This window comes from Aricia agestis, chromosome 3 (assembly GCF_905147365.1).
Source record: "Aricia agestis chromosome 3, ilAriAges1.1, whole genome shotgun sequence".
In the NCBI taxonomy this organism is placed as follows: Eukaryota; Metazoa; Arthropoda; class Insecta; order Lepidoptera; family Lycaenidae; genus Aricia; species Aricia agestis.
The window spans coordinates 18,744,378-18,769,984 of record NC_056408.1 but is presented as its reverse complement, the minus strand read 5'-3'; the positions used below and the strand labels follow the sequence as shown (position 1 = coordinate 18,769,984).

At 34.4% G+C, this 25,607-nt stretch overlaps 1 protein-coding gene and 1 long non-coding RNA gene across 3 annotated transcripts in view; one reads left to right on the top strand and one right to left on the bottom strand.

Annotated features, from left to right (window-relative positions):
* LOC121725368 (dipeptidyl peptidase 9) overlaps window positions 1–25,607 on the top strand; it is a 139,270-nt gene that overhangs the window by 71,317 nt on the left and 42,346 nt on the right. Inside the window, exon 13 of one of the 2 annotated variants that reach the window (XM_042112261.1) lies at window positions 1,634–1,723. In XM_042112261.1, coding sequence (XP_041968195.1) covers window positions 1,634–1,723 — 90 coding nt within the window. Of the gene's footprint in view, window positions 1–1,630; window positions 1,724–25,607 lie in introns of both variants that reach the window. The other variant, XM_042112260.1, reaches the window with a different exon arrangement.
* Window positions 669–25,607, bottom strand: LOC121725374. The gene is made up of 3 exons (XR_006035375.1): window positions 25,595–25,607; window positions 21,867–21,873; window positions 669–727 (listed from the first exon to the last, which is right to left on the bottom strand). It is a non-coding gene; the product is annotated as an uncharacterized LOC121725374 (long non-coding RNA).

Below are 25,607 nucleotides of genomic sequence, written 5' to 3'. Positions count from 1 at the left end.
GGGCATTAGTGTCCTGGCCCACAATTTTTTGTTGTCGTTGGGTTTTGAGTGCAGTCTTGTTCTAAATTAAAGAACATAACTGCATTCATGACTCGATGCGCAATTTTTGTGTGGGTTGGTAGTACCAACCCACACAAAATCCGTGTACCAACTTGGTACACGGATGCTTGGCAGCGTCCAATTATTGTATTCTCAGGATACTTACTTAGCTGTTTTAGCTCATTATCATATTAGTTACACATTATATAGGTACATAATATAAGGGGCTTTCATAAATGATAATTTATAATGTAAAACTTGTTCAGTACAGTGTACTTTATCAAATAAGTATGTCAATAATAATTATTGTTTGTTGGGCTGTATTCTCAGGGTACTTACTTGGCTGCTTTAAGGTCACCTAATTTTAGTTACAATATTAGAATTTAGTTGTAGAAAGTAAAGAGCGTGAAGCCCGCCGACAAGCCGCAATGTGGTTTGGCGGGTTATTAGATTAAGTTTTTTTGTGGAATTTTTCAATAAAGGATTTTTTATTATTATTATTATTATTATTACTATTTTTTACACTGAAGGTTATAGATAATGAGCTGCCGATTTCAATTTTGCAATAAAAATAAAAAGCCATAGTGACCAGGGCGCCCTTATTCATAGGATACGACGATATGTACTGGAGATTCCTTATGACACCACCGGTGGTGTCGTTTTGGTGGTGTCAAGTGGAATGGTCGGACTGCGCGTCCAAAGTTAAAGGTTAATTTATATTTCAAATATAAATAAAACGCGTGGTAAAAGGGAAAGGATGAGGCGAGATGATTGACTAGAAAAATCTTGCAAGCTATGTCTCATAGTCAAATAAAATTATTAAGTAAATAAATTTCACACACAATGTAATCAAAATATTACATTATTAAATAGCATTTACTTAATCATTTGTTTGTGAAACATTGTTAAAATAAGAATTACGTAATTCACCAACAGTTACATAATATTATATTAAATAAAGATAGTAAGTACGTTTGTCGTTTTAAAAATAAAATTCGACATCATACCTCTCATATTGTTCGATAAGAATAAATTTAGACAATTTGATAAAAATAAAACGAAGTACTAATAGAAACTAAATAAATACTTATTAATTTGGCACTAATTTGCAAAACAAAACCTCAAAACACGATTAAATGGACGGTGGCGAAATGAGCCGGGGCCTCGCCGGCGAGCAAGCACGAGTTAACTGCGAAGTTTACCGAACGACGCACGCAAATTCACGAACACTGGAGTTTCGGCGGGGCCGAAAGTTTCGGCTATATTTTGGCCGAAACCGAAACTAAGGCCGAAACTAGATTTTTTGGCCGAAACTGGCCGAAACCGAAACCGAAAGTTCGGTCGGTCACTACTTATTTTATATTGTAATAATATTTGATGTAAAATAATTTACTATCTGACAGTCCTAGACTTCTTTGATGTGTGAATATCCAAAAATTGAGTAGTGAGTACTATTCATGTCCCTCTGTACTTGTCGAGCGATTTTTTAATCAATGCGCGACCTGTCAACTCTGCGAGAATGTACCTAGGTAGGCAAAAATGGTGCAATAACGTGTCATTATCAAAGTCAAATAATTTCAATGGTTTTCAGAAGGATCAGACACAAAGTCCTTCAACGGGTCGTGGGACAGCCGCTCCGGCGACGGTGACGAGGACAGCGACGTGTCTTCTGTATTAATCCGAGGTAAGTCACGTATAAATAAGTCGCTTAAAAATTGTTTTTCACTCACTGTTCAGTTAAAAATTAACGCCACATTTCACCAGCTGAGCTGCCAGCCAATACGTGGCATGTATGAGGTGTATCTTCAATAATACCATTTCTGTTCTACAATACAACGCACCTAGCGTTGTATGATAAAAGAAATACATTTGTCTTATATACATTTATCTCATATAAGTACAATTAAGGGCCTGTATTCCCAGAAACGGACGATTTTCAAGATTTAAAAGTGACAGTAGACACAAAAATACAGTAATTTAAATTCTGAAAAAAATATGTGTTAGTTAAGGATCTAACACAGTGGAATTTATATTCCATTACACAATATCATGAACTTTACTCGATAGAAAAAAATCCCAAAGTTACCTCTTCTTTTAACGAAATTGCCATACTATGTCCAAATTATTTGGAATTTTCAGATAATTTTTGCACTGAATTAAAGACAAAGAATATATCTAGGGCGTTTCGTTTTTTTAATTGATATATAAAAAAACGACGATCAAAAAACTATAAAATAGCAGGCGCAAAGTGTGTGACTGAAAGCGTACCAGCCGAACCTTTGCGCCTGCTATTTTGAATATATGGTAGTTTTGGAAAGCAGCCGACAATTATAGTCGCGCCTTGTAGGATGGTGCATTAGTAGAAATTCTGGGCCTATTTGGATCCTGTGTTGGACAATGACTTCTTCGAGCTAATTTTAGGCAGTCTTTGCAATCATATACGCAATAGCAATGCTTTGGATCGCGCCAATGTGCGGACGGATTCAAAATGGATGTTGAGTCGCTAACAGCTGCAACTGTATATTTATTCACAGCTTATAATTACTTTACAAATGTGTACAAGAAATAGTGATTAAAAAGAAATGGAAAAAAAGAAGGTGGTGGATGTTAACAATACATCGAAACAGAACAAGGTAAAATAATTTTGAATAAGTAATAATATTTTTGTACTAAGTAAAAAAAAATACTAAGTATAAAATAATATATCAGGACCTCCGTACTTTCTTACGTAACAAAATGCGTCCGGGGTTCGATCGTGCGGACTCGCGCGGATCTCCAGCAAACAAACGGCAAAATTACTAAGCGCCCTACGTTCTCTGTATTGCTATCTTATTGCATCGAAGGCACGCCGCACGATGTGTTTCGGCAATTCGTTGCAAACGGTTATCGCGTGTGTGTGTGTGTGAGCACTATAATATCGCGTATGTCACATTGTTGGTCAACCAGAACTACTACTACAACTTCATTGGCCGCGATGTTCCGTAGCAGGACGCCAATCAGCCTTGATTTCTTTATAATCATTACTTTGTCCAGGTGGGATTGTCTCCAATGCAGCTTTGAATTTACCTTTATTTACCTCATGTAACATACTTTGTAACTCCGTAGTTGGGTGTAAGTTGGAAAATTTTGGTATCATACATTTGTCTGTTCATTGTAATTTGAAACAAAATAGGACCTGAAGAAATTTTGGGTCATCGTCACCTTAACGCTTGTGACATAGGGGGGCTTGGCTGGCCGCCAAGAGGCAATGGCATACTTTCAGACTGCTTAAAAAAAAATCTCATTAGGATTTTTCCATAATATAATTTAAAGATCAACAAAAATATAAAAAATGCTCACCACCACAACTGCCGCTGTTGTTTGGGGCATTATACTCAAGACATTGCTGTCCCACCTTGACATTTGAGGTGCCGAAGGTGGACCACCTCCAGTTGTGGTGGCTGACCTGTGCGCAGCAGCCACATTTTTTTGCAAGATGTTTTTTGTCTGTCCACACCAACAAAAAATAAAATCTTATTACTGTATATTAATTATCAATTAATATTATAAAATATGTATTCTGATGAAAACTTACTCATATGAAAACTTATCTTTTGCCATTGCTAGACTGTTTTTGTGCATCCAGCCATCGCAGTAAACGTTTCACAAATGTCACGCCAAAGGCGCTGGGCTTGTAGTCTCCCTTCTACGTTCCTAAGACTTCCGCGAGCCAAATCTCGGTGCTTCTCCAGAAAATTAAGAAGCGTCTCTATTTGATTGGCGGTTGGGGCCTTCATTTCCGATTTTAATTACTATGAGCACAAAGAACCCGATGAAATAAATTTAGATTTCTTCGAAATGAAACCACTCAATGCTTAGTTAAGACTGCCTTTATTAAATATTAAATTAATATTATATAGTCCAGCATAGGAGTCGACGACTTCTATGCAATTATGCGCAAAAAAGTAGCGTCAGTGGTGCATAGAGTTCGAGAAAGCCGGAATAGTGTCCTGAAGATGATAGCGGAGAGAATTGACTCTGCACTCCTTCGTAGACTCACTGAGCTACATGTCAGGGTAGCAAGATGAGTTGCTTCATAATTGTTATTATAATTAGATTGATAATATAATAAGATTGTAACAAAACTTTTCTTAATATGGCCTTTTTTGTCTGAAATATTTTTTTTATAGTGCTGTGACATACGATAAGTGTTGTGACACTACATACATTATTTTACCTCTACACCATGCGGATTGGCAGGTGAATAGCTTTGTTGTAACGGCATTATTGACTCATCATAATCAGAGGCAATATTTGGCACATAGTCCTCATAATTGTCCATTTTGCCAAATTCTTCCGAAGGAATAAAGTTTACTGAACATATTTTTCTTTACTTTGTAAATTTTGAGTAGCAATTGGTGATTTTTGATAGATCTCTTTTGGTATTTTGAACATTATCAATAATAATTGTTGTATGCATGACTCGTAAAGAAATATTGTTGTACACAATATCATGAGTACCTAATAATAAGACACAAACATGTTTACAGCTAGCAGATGTAACGCTTCCCGCAGCACATTCACAATGGCACTCCTCTATAGCTCCTTTTGGAGACTTTTTTGTGAACTAAATACATCACTTTCTTCATTGAAGCATTGCACATTGCTCTTAAAAATGTATAGGCACCGTCCGACGAATGTTTTTCTCTGTTTCTCTCATTACCTTTAAACCTTCTTCGGAAGCATCGTAACAATTTATATCTTTGTCTCCAGTAACTCCGGCAGGGATAAACATGATATTTATTGAGTGATTGACACTTAGTCTTGATGTTGGCTTTATATTGGTATACGCAGTTTCCCTACACAAGAGACAGATTCAAGTAACAGTATACTTTGCTTGCTTCTGGGGATGGTGCAATCTAAATGTCGTCATAAATAAATATGATCTTTTTTTTAATTCATGAATTGTAATGTTTATGATATCCACTACGCACCATTTATATATAAAATCAAAATGTTTTTTTTTAAACCGAGTCTTTATATACAATAACACAAATTGGCTACAAAACACTTATAAACCTTGTGGAAGCACCCAAATAATTATTGCTAAGTCGTAGACATCGGAGTATAATATGCACTGTGAATGTGTCGATATATGTATGTACTTGTTCTAAGCTCAAAGCTGTTCTGCGCAATATTGTCCTTGTATTCTGCAACATTTGTGAAGTGAAAAGAATTAACTCTTCCTCTATTATACTCTTCATTTAATCGCGTTATGAGATTCTTCCGCATATACTACGTTTTTAATAAAACCCCACAAAAAAATCAAGTGGAGTTAAATCTGGGGAAGGCGCCGGCCGGGCCACCTGTCCACCTCTGTCAATCCACTCACCTGGATACATTAAAATATTGGCGCACGCGGCATTCATAATATGCAGGAGCTCCGTCGTGTAGGTAGATGACACCAACAAACTGGGTCAGTGGCAAGGTTACCACGCAAGAGATCTAAGTAAACTTAACCGTTTTCTTTTACTGTTATTGCTTCACATATTCTGTGTAACCATTTGCAATAAATAAATGAACATGGTTATGATGTATCAGCTTCTATCAGGCTAGTTAGACGCAACTCGTGTAACGTCAGTAATTGCGCTCCAATCTCCGGTTAAATGACAAACTTATGTTGTAGTGTACTTCCATGGATGTAGTAGTGACTAGTTCTTCCACCGAATATCTTTCACCCACTGAGTCGGAATCAGGTATTGGTACAGGTATTCGCCTTTAATAATAATAATACACATTTATTCAAGTTAAACTACAAACTTATGTTGTAGTGTACCTCTATGGACGTGGTATTGACTAGTTCTTCCACCGAATATCTCTCACCCATTGAGTCGAGATCAGGTATTGGTACAGGTATTCGCCTTTAATAATAATAATACACATTTATTCAAGTTGAATGACTATTTTATGTTGTAGTGTACCTCCATGGACGTGGTAGTGACTAGTTCTTCCACCGAATATCTCTCACCCACTGAGTCGGGATCAGGTATTGGTACAGGTATTCGCATTTAATAATAATAATAATACACATTTATTCAACATAAATTCAAAATACGCTATAGTAAGACAAAGCACATATTATACAACAATGAAGACAAAAAAAAGACAAGCATAATAGAACTAACCATTATAGTGTACAGGAAAAAAATGAGGACACTAAATTCAAATTTTAATATGTCTTGGAAAATTTACTGTTTCTCTAGCTATAACACCTTTTTCACCAAACACTGTTAATAAAGGCATAATGTTTCCCTCCAATGCTGTAACATAAATGCATTGATTAAGCTCCATTGACTCCACTATTAGTGAAGTCAAACCAAGAGAATCACCAATACTAATTATTGACTTCAGGACTATACAGTTTGTTTCAAAATACACTTCAGAATCTGAACAACTAAGACTCTTTTCACAGCCATTCTGGAAGTAGATGACTTCTTTACCAATGTGAACAATATGCATATCGTCATCCTCAATTTCTAGGATAATCTTATACTTAATGTTAGTGCACATAGCTTCTCGTTCTAAGCACAAAGCTTTTCTGCGCAACGTTGAAGCCCTTGTGTTCTGCTACATTTGTGAAGTGATCGAAATAGACACTTCCTTTATTCCACTCTTAATTTAATCGCGTGTATGAGATTCTTTCGTGTATACCGCGCTTTTAACAAAACCCCACAAGAAAAATATATCAATTGGTGTTAAACTAGGGAACGCGCTGGCCAGGTCACCGTTCCATCTCTGCCAATCCACTCACCAGGATACATGGCATCCGCGGCGGTCATAATGTGCAGGAGCTCCGTCGTGTTGGTAGATGACACTAACATACTGAGTCAGTGGCAAAATACTCAGTTTATTTTGGATGTCACCACGCAAGACTTATGTGAACCATATCACCATATTATGGCTCACATCCAAAATGGCACCCGGTTGTCTGCTGGTTCTAGAATCATCTTTAAAATTCTGCAAGATGGTCTATTGGGCGGACGGCATCCTATGAGCTCCGTGTAGAAAGACCCGGTACGCTGAAGACAAAGAATTTCTGAATGCGCCATTAGAATTGATGGAAGGTGCCGCTATTAAGCTGGGGCCTCCCCTAAAACTTAGAAAACAGCCGTTTTGTCCGCCATGACCCACGTGGTGTGAAAAAAAATGTCATACTATATTAGTAACAAAAATCTGTCGATTACATGCAGACTTCACACGTGTAACGCTTTGTCTTTTTCGGAACATCTGCACATATATATTCCTTTAGGTACTAGAGATAGCACGCTAACAGGAACATTGATATTTACGTCTTGGAGTATCCTAGATGCTACGTGGGTATCATAGGTTCTGCAGTAACAGAGCCTGTAGACTCGGCAGCTGACGCTGGCGGCTAGACGTGGGTTGTCTGCAGCTGATGTACTTGCAATTACTGGGACGTATAACTGCCTGCTTCTAACTGAGATGGACCTGCTGATGGTATGCATAGATTATCAGCTGCCGTTGAATCTTCTTCGCGCTCTACGAGATCCTGTCTTATTGGAATATTTGTCATTTCAGCAGGCTCGAACAAATAATATGTCAGGATCTACAGGCCAGAGATCAGTTATTTGAAATTCATTGACTGCAGTTTAGACCATTTCTGTTTTCCCATAAGCTTTATTAAGCCTTAAAGGCTCTTAAGGCAAGTCTTCACTTCTTGAATAAAATAAGTCTTCAGTGGACCATAAAACTAAACATCTAATGGCTGCTAGCGATGCCTGCAATGATGTGACAAGCACACCATAATAATTTCATGTTTTTTTTGCGAATGTTAAGCTTTCAATGTCTTTATGGCTGATTTAACCATCAACTATCAAAAGCATGACCAATGAACATGACTTGTGAAGCAATGCATATTGTTTGATTGTTGACAATATCATGAGCACCTAATAATAAGCCAAAACATGTTTGCAGCTAGCAGATGTACCGCTTTCCGCAGCACATTCACAATGGCACACCTGTATAGCTCCTTCTTGAGAGATTTTAATCTCTACTAAATACATGCCTTTCTTCATTGAACCTTGCAATTTCCTCTTAAAAAATGTATAGGCACCGTCCGACGAGTGACGGGCGGTCAGAAGATGTTTTTCTCTGTTTATCTCATTACCTTTAAACCTTAATCGAAAGCATCGTAATAATTTATATCTTCGTCTCCAGTAACTCTGGTAGCGATAGACATGATAGTATGTGTATCAGGAAAAGGGTTGTGTTGTGTGAAAAAGTCTTCCAACATCAATGGCATGGCATCCCTTTCTAATCAAGAGTCACCCCGCTCTTGAGTAAAAGTAGACAATATTTTCATAATACTAGCCGCCAGGTTCTTTAAAAAAATGTACTCTTGTAAACTTGGAAAAATGAAAAATTTGTGCTGAAATATTGTCATTCTTAAAAGCTGTTTGTTATTATTTTTTATATAGTGTACTGTTAGGGCCTGTTTCACCACTTCCTGATAAAGTGCCTTATACAAAACAATCACTTATAATCTAATAATAATTTTATAAAATTGACAATGTTTAACATTCATAAAGTTATCTTAGGTAGGAATTTAAATACATTGTTCAAATTTATAAAAATCTCACTAGAAATTGTTTTACTTAAACCAATACTATAAACTATGTGATATTTATAACCATTACGAAACATACAATTGCACATAAAAAAGTGTACCAGTAAAAAAGTAAAAGAAAGAATAGGCTCTTGCTAATCAAGCTATTCATATCTTCAGTAAATTCTAATCCTCTTAAAGGATCTTATCTAGTTCTAGTAAAGAGTAAGGCATCTTTCTTTTATTGTTTATTATTTTATGCAACGGGTCTATTTGGTAGGTATCTCTTTGACCAACTTGCGACGTTCTGGGTAAGTTTGGGTAATTAAGTTGCATGTCGGTAAGAATTTAGATATTATTTTTATTTGGTGGATACATACTCTGTTCTTCGGCTTTTTTTTCTTAATGTTAAACGGGTGTTCATCAAAACTTCGTGTCTTTGTCTGGTGGTGATTAATGAACGTCTCTTGTAATTTATTTTCTTTTGTCTCCTGTTTTTAGTATCCATTGCCTCTTTTGCTTTCTTGTTGTGGTTGCTTTCGAATTATGGTATTTTCGATTGCGTTATTATTTTTGTGCACAATCTTCGTATCAAATCATGTAGCGTATTATAGAGCAGACATGGGTCAGATGTTTTGTTTCCAAAGTTTTCCCTTTGGCTTTCCACTCAAAAACTGCAAATTAATTTTGTTTTTTTCATCGTTATACATGTTATATAATCGGCTTGGTAGCAATTTTCACGGGTTCTCATTTATTGAAAGTGTAATTAAAGTTAGTCCATTGGCTTAATAATCTAGTTACCGTGGGTTCAATCGACAGCCATCGTGTGTCACAAGCTCTAAGATCTTAAGTGGCTCCTCGCCAAAGTTTATCGTTTCATATATTTATATTTCGGTGAAAGCTTGAAGCAATTGTGAGTTTCTCTTAACATAAACTAGCTGTTTGACCGAGCTTTATATATATATATATATATATATATATATATATATATATATATATATATATATATATATATATATATATATATATATATATATATATATATATATATATATATATATATATATATATATATATATATATATATATATATATATATATATATATATATATATATATATATATATATATATATATATATATATATATATATATATATATATATATATATATATATATATATATATATATATATATATATATTGCTCGTTTAAAGATATAAGATTCTATCTTTCTTATGGGCACATTGTCAGCCATGATCATTCAGTATGCTAAACGGAAGATTCTATATTTCTTGGTATAGTTTCACATGACGTATGTGACCGGTTCACTTTCCCCCATTGTACTGACTAATGTTTAACCTATTAGTGAGCTATTTATAGGAAATGAAAGACTAGCAGGTGTAGTGTTAGTCGTTTATTATGTACATTTGTTAGTGTGTATTTACATCTATTTACAGGTGTTATTGTGTTAGGGTTTTTTTGTATTTTTATGTTTTTTCATTTTTATTACATTTTTTGTTTTTTATATTACATTTTAATGTTTACTATTTACATCGGCGGAAGTCCGTTACTTATTTATATGTACAATCTTATTTATAACCTATAGGTAACTTTAACCGTGCTAATCTTCATCGCTTAAATCTTCTCTTAAGCATTCAGTTTTCCATAATAATTCCCATGTCCATGGGGATATTTTGAAGAATGTTGCCGGCGTGAAGTTAAATCTGTACTCTAGTGTCCTTGTTTTGATTGCTTCTTCTACATCCGGCAACATTAGATATGTGCCAATGGCGTAATTGCTGGCCGTGTATAATACACAATTGGATACATTGTGTCTATTCTTATATTTTACATCTGTGCACATCGGTTGGCCTGCTGCTAATAGCTTCCACTGTTCAAATTGATTTTCCGTGAGTTTACACTCATCCATGAAACATGCATTAGTGTGTATCAGTGATGAAAAATTGAAGGATGATCCCGGTGTCAGTCCTGTCAGCCTCTCGAAGTTATAATGCATGCTCACCAGCGATTCCATTACCATGGTTTTCCCGCTGCTTGGTGGGCCATAGAAGAACAAATTATTTTTTTTGTTCGTCCTCCTGTAGAAGTGATCTCTTGTCGTGGTAGCGAAATCATATATGTGTATTCCGTTTAATGTTAACAGTGCCCTTAGGTTTTCGTAGCTACTGTTTATTTCCATTTCTATGTTTGCCTCTGGGTTTAGTCTAAGGTAGTAATGTTTGGCTCTTTCGAGTCTTTTTTCAATCGACTCTGAAAATACCAAAATTCGGGATATTGATACCGCTGTTCTGAGTTTCTCCCCGAAGTTTTTAGTAAATTGGAGGGCAATCCCTTCAGGCGACTGGCATAATATTCTTTGTGCGTCCCCTTCGTTAAAAGCTCGGTTGTCACATAATTGCAGGACCAATTCACCATTTGATTCATCAAATCGGTTGCTTCTTCCCTTGTTAACGAGTTTTCTGTTTCTAGGGTTTGTCGATTGTATTGCAACATCCATGACTCCTTGTTGACTGGTCCCATTTCAAATATATCTTTGCCGGTCGCATTAGGGCTTGTACCCACTCCGGTGTAAGCTTCATTTTGTGTTGAGCCTTGTTCTGAAAGTACTGGAGTTCCCCTTTGGGAATTTCTAATTTCATCCTCCATTTGCTTTGCACTAAGTCCCAATTGACAAGCTGCGCATAGGATAATTCTCTTATCTTCTGCACTGAGAACATCTCTAAGTTTTTGACGATCATTGTCGGTATCAAGGTACTTAAGAAGATGAGGTAAACATATATATATTGCTCGTTTAAAGATATAAGATTCTATATTTATTGGTATAGTTTCACATGACGCATGTGACACTGCCAATTGAATTGAATAGCAGATACATCTTATGAACACTAGATTGGGTAAAACATACCTTTCCTGCAATAATTTATGGATGACTGTCATAGCCGAAGCATGTTCCGATTCCTATTAACTTGCTTTTATCACGTTTAAAAGCTTAAACTTGTGCTGTTAACGTCGAAAATATTCCTTCGGCATCTGCAGATTCCAATTCAACCAGTCCTAAGATTGTGGAGACTATTTCGTTGCAACTGCTGCAAAAATAAACATTGCTGCAACATACATTAAGAGAGCACCTTCACTCTTAACACAGAGCTGTTTTTGCAACATTAAAGAGATCTGTCTTGTTTTTTGTCCAAGGAAGGTTTGCCTGCTTCTTGTGATATGATGTGAACTGAATTACAATGTCTTTATATGTCACTTAATTTTGCAAGAAAATCCTTCCTACAGTACAAACACATTACCCTTGTATCATCTCCAGGTACAGGTTTCAACCATACTTTAAAATTGGGTGATTTCTTCCATTCAATTTTATATCTTTGTACTCAGTTTTTTTGATAATGGTAAATTCATTTCAAAAGAATTAAATAACATTGAAACGCTTACCAAAGAACTAATAAAATCAGTGCTTAAAATGTTATTTCTTCATTTAAACTTTAGGGCGTTCACTAAGGAATATAAATGATAGACAATCAAGCAAACATAAAACAAACCGTGTTTAATGTTCACGTGATAGCCCGTTCTCTATTGCCATAATAAATAAAATCCAGCTGCATAGCTGGGCACCGTTAATCAAATACATAGTTAACTTCGTTAATCTGTTAAAAAAAGTTTTTCGGACGAATTAACGCAAGTTAACGGTAATCCGTTAATATGCGTAATATGGCCTTGTTATATCATTGCGTAAGTAAACATACAAAACCTGTTGGTTTAGGTTCTGGAAGTTAACAGGTTGGAACAAAACAAAATACTTGTATAATTGAAACGTAAATTTGACGTCGGTCATAAGGTGCATATTCCCCTTCATAAACATCAACATATTGAAGTTCTCGTCTGAAAGCGTGAAAAACAGACGTTCAACTGCAGCGCTTGAGGGTATAGCAGTTTTGTATTTATGGAATAAATTTACGAATATCTGTTCCCCGAAGAATGCAGCATCGTTCAACGAGTCTTTTGATTTTATGTCCAGCCACATTTCAACGAGACTTTGCGCTTTACACTTTAAAGGCAAATGTTACATGAAGTGTCCGTACAGTTTCTGTAAGGACATTGCATGTTTTGCCATCCATCATAGTGCAAATAGGAAAATGTTTTTTTTTTTTTTTTTGGAAGCTTACTGATGTTGGAATCAACCTTAAATCTGTTGATCAGTAGCATCAAATTCTTCTTTTGTTGATTCGTTGGTCTCTTTGATCAACTTGAATGCGATAGGACGACACCACTTCGTTGTTGATGGGCATGGATTTTTCCAAAATATATTTTTTTCATCTTCATGGAGTATAGATATTTCTAAAGGAACAATTGTACTCAATATAATGTTAGAGTCAGAGTACTTTGGAGTGTCTGCAAAGTTTTGTTTATAAATGCTATGTCCGCCACTTCCTTCTAACCCCCACTTATAGTATACATCGATTTCGAATACTTCAGGAGGAAGGTGAAGATCAATTATTACTTCATGTTGAACTTCAAATAATCTTTTCACCGTATGGTCGAGAATTTTTTGCAAAGGAATCCTGGCTTCGATCTCCGAAACTATTATATTTTCGGGATAGCATGTTTGTTTAATCTGCAAGATTTGATTGTAGGCAGGATATATATTTGCACTTCTAGCTTTAGCTCATTATTGCCTTAAAACGAAAATCACATACAGCATCATGTACATTATTGCCTTAAATGAATGTATTCACGTCGGTATGGCGGGCTGTAACTTGTAAGTCACACCTGAGAAGTATGGCATTACGCTACCGCCTACTTATTTTTTTTCGACCATCTGAAAATACAAGATTTTCAGATAGTCGTCATTTTTGTGGAACAAATCGTTCGACACTCGTTATTTATCCGACGCGAAGAGAGTAAGTCATTTTTTAGTAGAGATAGTTTGAGCTTTTCTCTATGTTAACATAAGTTTCATCAGCAATTATAATAGGTTTTCTGTCTTCACCCCCAAAAAGACCATTTGGAATTAAAAGATTTCTTTGAGATAATATATCTGCTCTCGAGATATGTTTTAAGCCAAGATTTCTCGAGACCAAAGTCCTGGTCCAATATTTCACGAGCTGTATTCATTAAATATTCTAATGTGCTTTTAGGCACTCGTAACAAAGATGCAATTCGCTCATCACTATCTCCTGTTCGCAACTTCACCCTAGAAAGATAATCTTATTTTGACCTACGGTAAAGATAATCATACGTCTTTGAGACGTGTTCGCATTTATAAGTGCCTATGGAACAAGTTTCCATAAATAACCTTTTAAAAAGTTATTGAATCATTAGTTAAGGGTTTTCTACGACAAATAAAAACATAATTACAATTAGAAAATGAATATAATTCAAAAACAACGAAAGGAGAAAGCCCACTCTCCATAGTGTCTCAGGCCCAATGTGGACATCAAAAAATCGTCTAAATATTGAGTGTTCTAAAAACTTAATAGTATTATATATCTGAGAAAAAAAGTTAAAATGGCGCCATTTTTGTAGAAATACATATTTTTTTAACTTTTTGGCTATTTTATATATTATGAAAATGCGCATGAAAGAAAGATATAATTCAAGTCCTTTTCCGAGTTTCTCAATAATTTATAATAATAAATTATTGAATATAACAATAGATGTAATTCAAATATATATTATTAAGTTTGACAAAAAAGTTTTGATGCCCGTTTCAGTTGGAAGAATTTTTTTCAAACATTATCTTTTACCATTATAGATTGGCATTTGTACTATGTATTTACTATCTTATAATATACCTGCATAATTTGCTAGCTGAAAGAAAGCTAAATATAATAAGACAAAATAAAATAAAACACATTTGTATGATATTAAGTATCTATATTTTCTTCAATGTCATATTCTATCAACAAATCATCTAAAAATAGTGCTGGAGGGCATATATTTGACTGAAATCTAGCCCAACCTATATACCAAAGAACAGTCATAACATGTGAACAGCAGCCTACCGTACGTTTCCCTACTATGCAATTGCAATAATATAATTCAATTGCATCTCTGCCAACAAAATTGTTATTTATTTTAATATATATAAAATATACCTTTCGATTTACATGTCTGCTTTGTATTTTTGCACGTAATAGCCAGCAGTTTTCATTAATTAATAGGCTTGGTAGTCTTCTGTTTTGTTCTCTATATATCTCAATAGTATACATACCATTGGCTCTGATATGTTCCCCATAGTAAGATCTCGCTTGTTTTATTTGGTAAGTACCACAAGCTATTAATATTAAATCATCCATTGTTAAGCGTGGAAAGTTAGTCAAATTATCAGAGCCAACATTAATATTCACAAATCGAGCCCTCCAGCGATTTAAATTAAGTTCATTTACATGATCCGCTAAGGTGTTATGAATTAACATTTTTTCATTTATTACTGATAATATTTGACTTGCATCAGGTCTGTCTAATATTCTAGGATGGAACCTATTTATTAATGCTGCACCAATTGCAAAGTCTTGCATCATGTGAGATGATGCTCGATTAAAAAACTCTTGCCGGAACAATTTAAATGCCTGTTTAAATACACCATTGATGACCTCAACAACCCAGCGACAAATAGTCACTTTTCTAGAATGATTAGCTTCAAGGGTAGATAGTTGTGATTCACCTTCTTCTCTTGAGGATGGAACTTGAATTGAATACCCACATTCTCTCAGTAGTGGTAAAGAATCTCTAAATCCTCGATCTAATATGAATACATCACCGGGTTGAAAATATCTCCTCAATGGTGTATTTTCAGAAATAAATTCATTTTTAAGTATATCAGCATCTGACATAGTTGCTGGATAGGGCCCTAAGACATCTAAAATATATCCATCCGTGCATGTTATAAGAAATGGTTTCACTAGATTACTTAGCTTATGCATTGAGTATGTCTGTTTTTGGTATTTATAATTTGAACTTTTTTGAATAAATACATAGGTTCCATCCATGATTACTATAGGTTTAATTTGGTTTGTGCTTCCAAATAATCCATTAGGAATTATTAAATTCCTTTCAGCAATGTTTTGTCGGGTCATATGCTCTATACCCAGATTTTGTGGTACAAAATCTTGAGTCAGAAATTCTCTAGCAATTGACATTAATCTCTCTAAAGTACTTCTAGGAATCTTAAACAGCGTAGAGAGTCTTTGGTCTGAATCACCAGTCCTCAGTTTTGTTAAGTATGCAGCAAGTGCAGTGGCACCTCTGTGTGCATTATTTAGTCGAGGAACCTCATCCAATATTTGTCTAAATTGATGTTTGGACATTCCGAGCCAATAATAAACTAAGTGATCATCACTGTCTTCAATATTTTGAAAATCAATATTATGACCAATCTGATTTTTTAACAATGATACCAAATCTTCAATAAATGCTGCAGTAAAACTATGGTTTCCATCTTCAACAATTAAATTATCCCATAAACGGCTTCTCAAATGAAAGTTACAGATGCGACAGTTTTGTGGAACATAAAACGATAAATCGCACAACAGCCTCACCCGAATTGACAGAGGAATGTGTATTCTTTCCGTTTCTAGGCAGTCAGGGAAAATACAGCATCTTTGTGTATTGGAAGCTCGCGTGTAATTTGGTAGAATTATTTCTGAATTACTTGTAGTAGCAGATGTTGATGCTGCCGAGGCCCTGTCTGCTCTCTGCCAGCATGGATGACAGATGCGGCTTGATGACAAAATCTTAAAAGCAGAAAATAATAACAATTAATTATTGTAAAACCAGTAAACAAACAATATATAATGTTATACTTTTATAGTATTTTATATATTAAACCAAATTAAATATTACCTCTCGTGGAGAAATCCATTCTATTATTACATTTCTAATGAGGCTTTCTCTATCCGAATTAGTTTGTAATTCGTGATTTCTGATTCTTCTTATCGATCGATCACAATTTATACAGCGATTCAGACGCACAGAGTCATCTAGCCCTTGTTGTAGTGCAAGACTTTCAGTTATTGCTACCCAGCAATTGTGGCAAACAACATTATCTCCTGACACCTAAAAACAATTTTAATAATAAATATTCAACAATTAAACCATGATGTAAGAAATAATAGAATCATTTTATTATATTCTTACCTGCTGCGGTGCAACCCACTGCTGTATTACGCTTATTTCTTCGGGCTCTAAAATACGGTTCTCGGTAACATTATTACCACAATTTACACAATGTTCTTCAGACATTTTGGTGTGCAAAATCAAATAGCGTAATCCTTTAATCCAGAGCCAAGTTATCGTAGAAGGAGAGAACAAAACCAGTAAAATAATGCCAAAGTCGTACGTGAAAAGCCGGAACAAGTTCAGGAAAGAAAGCCAGGTCGCGGTGAAAGAAATCGAAAACAAAACAAAACGCATCCACATTGAGCAGTAAGCAACAAGCGAACATTCAAAAGTTTCATTCGTTTGAAAAATGTCATTCACATTTCAGTCATCAGTGTTGCCGCTTGTCACAAAAAAATGAAATCGATAAATCGGTTACGTAAAAAAACAATCGATATGACTTTTTTATCTTTATTGTATAAAGTAACAAACGGACATATTGGTTTTAAGATAAATATTTGCTTTTGGTTAATTCCACATAGAATTACCAACAGCGGCCCATTATTTGTATTTAACCTGAGTTCATTTTATTCGTTTATAAATCGATAACCGGATCGATTGATCATAGTAAAAATATTTTATCTTCGGGCAACATTTCACCTCAACTATGTTTTATTTATGTGCTTAGATGCTTAGATACTAATAAAATTCCCTTTTTTATTGAAATATTACTGATTATAGTGGCGCTTATTTAAATGTTATCAAAAATCATGTCTCTTTATGGTACATTTCTGGACAAAGTAAATCATCTTAAGATAGCTGTCCACTATGGGCCTGAAATGGGCTTTCTCCTTTATAAACCTCCTACAAAATAACTAAAAAATATTAAGTCTTCCTTTGTTGAGTAATCTTAAATTTAAAATCACATTTTTTTTTACTTAATATTATAGAATAAGGACTAATTAACAGCTTCATATAAAAAATCAACAAATTTTAAGTTTAAATCACATTTAGATACAGCCTTTACATATATCAGTTTTGTGTTCACCACAAATGCTTTTATTGCATTTATAACATGTCATTTTCGACATCCTTCTTATTTTTGACGGACAATACGCACAATATCTCTTCTTTTTGATTACTGGTTCTTCATTATTATCTAAAGTATTAGTTTTTGGTAGCAACTCTTGGATATTTACACAGACATGTCTTTTAAGAGTAGGAGCTTCTAACCTTTTCTCCATCCAAGGTGATATAAGTTCTGTGCTCAGCTTTTTCATGTAATTTCTGCGACTTAGAGGCTTATCATTGTTAGCTATCATATTATGACAGTATATGACATAAGAATTCGCAAACGATATATTCATCATACCATAAAAAAATGCCATAGGCCACCTGTTGGTCTTTCTCGAACATGACATGTCGAGCACATTTGGTCGAAAGTGTCGACTCCACCTTTTGTCTGGTTGTAGTACATGATCATCTCAGGTTTGCCTGTCTTTTGATTGATCGTACCTGTTTCGTCGCAAGATGATAATAAATATACCATTTTTGATGGTTTGGGTTTGTAGGACACAAGAGTTAAAGGACCATCATAGCAGAACATCGAAGATCCAACTGGTCGCGAACGAGTATTCTTTATTTCTTCCGGAATCTCTCTTTTATTGGATCTTATGGTACCTACTAATGTCAGTTTGTAGGGCTCCTGAAGTAAGCTCTTTGCCAAAGGAACAGACGTGAACCAGTTGTCACACGTCACGTTTCTACAAGATCCATGTACAGTCCTAGACAGCTCTTTTACATAGTACTCGCCTTGAGGTAAACCGTTCGTGTTGGTGGCCTTTCCAATATAGGGCATGGCATTAATCATATATTTTGTGCCACTATCACAAATCATTGGTATCTTTATGCCATATTTACTCGGCTTATTGGGAATATACATTCTGAAAGGACAGCGTCCTCTAAATGCGAGCAGTTGTTCGTCAATAGTCAAGTGCGGCCCTGGAATATAATTATTTTTACATTGGCTGATTAGTAGATCCCACACCTTTCTCACAGGTATATATGGATCTTCTGTTCTTAACGCTGGACGCAATGTCTTGTCATCCATTCGTAAACATCGAATCAAAAAGTCGAATCTCTCACGGCTCATTACAGAGACATAACGCGTTCCTGAAAACGTACTATCAAAGAGTTCTTCAGTGGATAGGTGGTTATCTTTCATTGCTGAGGATAGCACCAAAATACCGATCAAGGCTCTTATTTCAATATCAACTGTATCTCTAAATGTGGCACTAAATGAGTAAGTTTTATTCTGATTTTCAGCAATGAGTCAAAATTTAGCTTCTTTGTCTGTACGTTTTCGAGATATTTCAGCATTGGTCCATCGCACTATTTCATTTATAATCTCGTCAGTTATAAATAATTGAAAGCATAAAACAGGCTCTGTTATATAAGTTAAATAGAAGGACAGAGCGGTACGATGCGAAATAAAAAAGAGATATCAATATTTGTGTTGGCCGTGCGTCTCAAAGACGTAGATTATCTTTCTAGGGTTAAGTAGGCTGCAAGTGCGAAAGCTCCTCTGTGTTTTTCTGATAATCTTGGGACTTCTAAAAGGATTTGTTGAAATTGGTGATTTGAAAAACCTAGATAATAATGAACAACATGATCTGGCATGATGAGATGTTTTCGAAATCTAAATGCAAAAGCATATTTTCTTTTAATAGAGAAAGTACTTCTTCAATTTGTATTGAGCTAAATGTTTTAATAGGATTATTATATAATATATAGATTCTATAAGTAATTCCCATGAGTTACTGCTCAAGTGATAAGAACAGATCCTACAATCTGAAGGCACATAATAATTGTAGTCGCAAAGTAAACTTACACGTAGCGATAACGATATTAAACATCTTTCAGTTCCATTGCACCCAGGAAAAAAGATATTGGCGTTGTGTGCTTGGTGCTCTGATATAGTTTGGCAAAAATATATCGTTACTACCACCCGATCTTCTTGTGAGGTATTGTTGGTACCTGTTGATACCTCCTGAGGACTGTTTGCTGCTTCTGGGTCCTGTTCGACAGTAGTTCGTGAGGCTGCTCTGTCAGTCCTTTTCCAAAAAACAAAGAAAATATTACGAATTATAAATAAAAAATAAATTACTTGTTTTGAATGACTTATGATACTTTAATATCATGTTATGAGAATATATTTTTAAAACTAAATATAATAGTATTAGAATACTAATATGCTATAAATAACAACATTGCTGTCAACGTCTTCAATTAAACTGTGTGATTTATCAGCTAATTGGCTACGCAGTGTTTTTACTTTTTTCCAAAGTAAACTGTTGATAAATAGATTAGGGGCGAGGGGAAGCAACCTGTCGCATAATTGACGGTTACACTTTTCGTGTCTGTCGAAAGCATGGAAAACAGATGCATTGATGTCGTTGTATAAAGCATCCACATTTTTGCTATATTTGTGCAAGTCTATTGCGTCGCAAATATATTTTCTTGATCCTAATATATTTTTTTGTGTGATGTGTTTTCTATCTGCGGCGTTATAATGCGTATCAGTTATAAATTGTTGTAAGTTATTGCAATGGTTTCGTAGTAAATGATACGACAATATAATATTTTTGCCACTGTTATACCTGGATATGGCCGAGCCTATTATATATATTATTTTTGAATATGTCGACTGCTCCTAGGTAGACTATCGTAAGCCACAATATGGCAAAATTCGTTTTATTGCGAAAATGCATAGAATTAAGTTAGATAAATTAGGATCTTCAAGAAAAAATATTGAATTCGAACTACAACTGCCCTTTTCTAAACGTAAACTGTATTATGTTTCAAACGCCTCCGACGTTATTTATCGTTAGTCCCTTAGCGATAGTCTACGCGGAGTAATACGGGAGCAGATACCCGAATTTACACGTCGTATGTATCAGTTGCGATTGTCTACGCCGGATGAACCCTAACGTAAACTATAGTTTGTACCACTTACAGTCGTTTACATTGGAAATTCTTTCGAAAATATATAGCAGGTGTAACTTACGATTTTTTTCGTTGGAATTTTAGTAATGATAAATATCGTATGATAATTATACAATATTCTACTACGGAAACTATTATTTTTTATTTATTGTATCTATATCTTACTACGTTCTACGTCGTACTATTCACTAAGGTAAGGTCCGAGGAGAGGTTTTGCAAAGTTTTTTTTATTAAAACTTCCATTTTGCGAATCGAACAAGTTATCAAAAAAGATTAGAAGATCTGCAGGTTCTTTGCACTCCTTAGGTAGAATTCCTTTATGTGAAAAACAAAATTCACAACTTTTAAAAAATTCAAATACTTGTTAACATTATACTTATGTAGACAGGTACAATCTTATTATCATGTTACTATATTAAGTAGGAACAATAATAATAATAATAATATAAGTACTTAGTACAGTAATCTAAATAAAATTTTAAGTGTGTCACATCATTACCTGCAAGGTATCCCATGTTTGTTGTAACAGTTCTGCAAAAAATTTGACTTGCAAATTTCACCTTCATTTTATTTTTTGCAACTTTCTCTGGTACAACGTGGTTTTCTGTTAGCTTAGGGATTAGCCTTACACCCTTATATTCCGGATTATCTTTATATAGCAACAGCAGGTGCTCCCATTTTGCTATATGTTTTCTATTATTTTCATAATATTCCAAATTCTTTGTAAGCAAACTATTTCTAAGACACTTTAACAAGTGTGGAGGGTCATATAGAGATACAACCACTTGCTCATTGACCAAAATAATATTTTCTTTTGGTTCCCAACCCTTCTTTAAATGAATGCCACGTGTTTCTTGTAGCAATAGCTTTATAGCATGCCTGTTGTTGGTTCCTTGGTCACATACGGTTGCTACGACGATTAAGCCAGCTTTTTGTAGTTGGCTAATAATTTCTTTTAATTGTACGGCAATTTGCTGGCCGCTTGTGGCTGCTGCAGCAAAAGTATAACAAACGGGCTGCTTATAATTTTTTAACAAACCCCGTATCATGAACACCTGAAACAAAATTAAGTAGTTGTTTTTTACCATCACCATTTTTCTTAGCCAACAATTGCAAAGTTTTGAAATAACTTACTACAGCAAAAAATATTCAGTCGCTTTTAAAGTCGTTAAAACTTTGTTAATATTCTTGTTCGCATCATTAATATTATTAATGTAATAAAATTTGATTAATACAATGGTAGTCTTTTGTATATTATGTGAGTAAAATATTTTTACCTGGGCATGATCTGCATATTCAGACTTTACTGGCTAAATATTTTGTTATTAATGCCAGGTTCTATATTTGCCTGACTTATTAATTTGGATAGGGTTTGTGGTGCTGGTAAAATAAGAATTCTTCTTAAAAACCTGTAAGCTTTTGGTGACAACTTAAATATGGAGAGTGCTAATATTTTTTCTTGCAGCTGAAAACGTTGGCCTTTATTTTGTTTTTTACATTCTCTAAATATAAGTAATGTTAAGAGCTTTGCTGTGCTAGGCAGTTTTTCCATTGCAGACAAAAGTGCTGGGTTTGATGAGATTTTTTAGCTGCTTGTAGGTTGGCCGCTTGCTTCTTTAATTTATTGCGACATTTGTTCAGCTTTTTGATCAACCTCTGGCGCAATTTTTTTTCGTCAGGAGTTACTATTGTATGCCTTTTGACAACAACACCACCTTTCTTGATGATGACACCATCACCATTATTTTTTCTGGCTGTCCATGATAGAGTGTCTACTGGATCTACAAAAACGACAATAATATGAAATCAATAAGTCAACAATTAAAATAATTCTTGCATGTATTTGGGTCTCTTTTTGCATAAAGTATGCATGTATTCGGGTGGCATTTTGTAGAATCGGAACAAATATTTTGACACAGTTACTCTTCTTTAGCTTTTATTATTCGTAGCTTACATGCCATTTCAAATCTTTCATAACTAAGCATAAAATATTTGTTTTCAAACAACTACTAAATTAGAAATCAAATTTGGGTGTAAGTAAGTGGAATTAAAACAAAAGTGTTTTTAATACCTGCTGAAGATGTCGAAGTAGATGTTAGGTTAGATGTTAGATGTGGTTGAGGTTGTATTTGTTGGAAGATTTTGTAATTGTCGCATAGGCCTTCTCTCATCGAATGTAAATTGTGGAATAGAATAAAGTCCTGAAACAAAGCAAATGGAAATATGTGGATATTATAAATGTCCATATTTTTGTCATCATATAGTTTAAACCTCCAACAAGTTTTATTAGGCATGCATTTAAATCTGTATATTCCCTTTTCTCGATCAAAATATTTGAAAGTTTCACAAAAAATACAGTCAGTATTTTTACTGAAACTTTCAAATATTCTCACTAATTATGCACCCTAAATAATGCGAATTCAGCATACTATTTAAAGTTATTTGCAAAACTGTTTTACTGAACGAATAACTATTATTAAAATAGTAGGTATATCTAACAATTCCTTAGTTCAAGAAACATTTATCAACTACAACTTTTCAAAGAAAAACCATCACCTAAATTACTTTTAGGAACATCATTTATTCTAAATAAAACCCAATTTAATCTGTCATGTTCATATAATTAAGAACACATAAAAATCATCAAGTGCTAACTTAACATGGACTAAACTTTGGCACAGTGAATGGTAACTCAGTTTATAAACAATAATAATAAACAATCGGCAAAGAGCGAGTCGGATTCGCGCACTAAGGGTTCTTTACCGATATATTGCAAAATAATTAAGCCTCCGGCTTAGGAATTGCTTCTAGGGGTTGACAAGCTACTAAAGAAAGGAAAAGAAAAAAACAACTGGCTTCAATAGGGATTGTCCATTTTTTTTTAATTTAGCAAAATGAGCACATTACAAAAAAAATTCGAAGAATAAGGTCAGTGATCGTTTTTCTGTATATAAACGAAAAAAATACCCATTAGTTACTTATATTTTTGAACAAATACGTTTAATCTTTGTTTGACCTTCAATGGCGTTAAATTAGCAATAAATTCGACGAACATTACGTTTCGAACTTTTGGTAAGCTTCTCGTATCATCTTTCACATAATGAGAACTTGCATTTGACGAACCAGCCATTATAAATAAGATTGAAAGGAAATTTAAAACATATGCAGAGGTCAATTGGCGGCCGATGATGACGTCAGAGCGAAACTTTAAAAAATTATTGAGAAAAAACTAGCCAATGAATTTCAAAATTATTTAATTTTTATTCTTAAAATACCCTATTTTAACGAAAAAAATAATAAAAAGTACATGTGATTTTTTTTGGACAATGTCCATTATGAGTCGACGGAGCCCCGCTACGCGGGGCTCCTACTACTGGGTGGTTCACAAAAAATAACCACGATGGCTAAGGCAGGAGCTTAGCCATCTAACCTAACCCAATCAAGTCGTATTGGGCCAACATTGCTATTAATTATTTAAGAATCATTAATAAATTTATTAACCCATACAATTACAATACAGTAGTAAATTTGGATAATTTTTCTTAATTTTTATCAAGAAACCTTGAATTATATAGTTTTGGAATGATAAAATCTTTTACCATAATATCTCATCATAATTACCAAAAATCTTTGTCGCTAACACAGAAATAGATCAAGATATATCTGTGGTCGCTAAAGAGTAAAGAGCGAGCGCAAAGGAGTGAGTGCGGCGTTAGATAGCAGACCCCAACATGTTTTTCAGTAAAACAGAGAAACAAAAAGAAAATAAAGTTTGGCTAAAAATATGTTAGTTGCACGATTTGTCAATTTGTAGACTTGTTTTGATAATAGAAATTGATTTTATTGTGGTGCACCTTTCGATATCGTTTTTAGAAATTCCGTTGTAAGATTGTCCAATTTAGAGTGCAAGTTAGTATTTTTGATAAACAATTTAAATTTTAGTTTTACAAATAATATATCCGATGTATGGACCATATTTTTGGTGTGAACTCGGTCATAAAGGTCGTCTCGTTTTGTATGATGTCTAAGTTTTTTTTGAAGGACATGTTCAGTTAATCAATTGTTTTTTTTGAACAGCATTAGTTTTCCTGGTATGCATTCAGTTAATTAGCGGAGTTAAGGTAGTGTGCTTAAAACTTATTCTGATGTGCATTTAATAATATCCCGTTTTATTAGGCCATTGAAAAATAGGCCCTTACAGATGCCATAAGAGATAGAATAGTACATTCATTATGTCATTACTGTGTTATGCCTTTAGGGATCCTGTCTGAGACTGGGCCTACACATGTGTCAATGCCTAGTCCTCCTTTTACTTTTGTGGTCACTACTTGTAGTAGTAGATACTAAACTTAATATATTAACCCTGAGATATTACAATTAAAAACAAAAGTTAAATGAATACATACCCGGCAAATTAAGAGTAGGCACTGCAATGTTACTTAGTCGATTGTAGCGACAACAAAACATGTGTCAATGCCTAGTCCTCCTTTTACTATTGTGGTCACTACTAGTAGTAGTAGATACTAAACTTAATATATTAACCCTGAGATATTACAATTAAAAACAAAAGTTAAATGAATACATACCTGGCAAATTACGAGTAGGCACTGCAATGTTACTTAGTCGATTGTAGCGACAACAAAACTTTTCTTCAAAATGTGAGTGACAGACACTGCGATGTTTATATATGTCCTCATTATCTAAGTCAATTATATCACCGCCAATTGAAAAAACCCACTGATTAAAACGCTCAATATCTTTTGCTGGATTCGGGAATAAATGCATTGTTTGATGCGTATCTGTAAAATAAAAAAAAAACATTATTATTATTA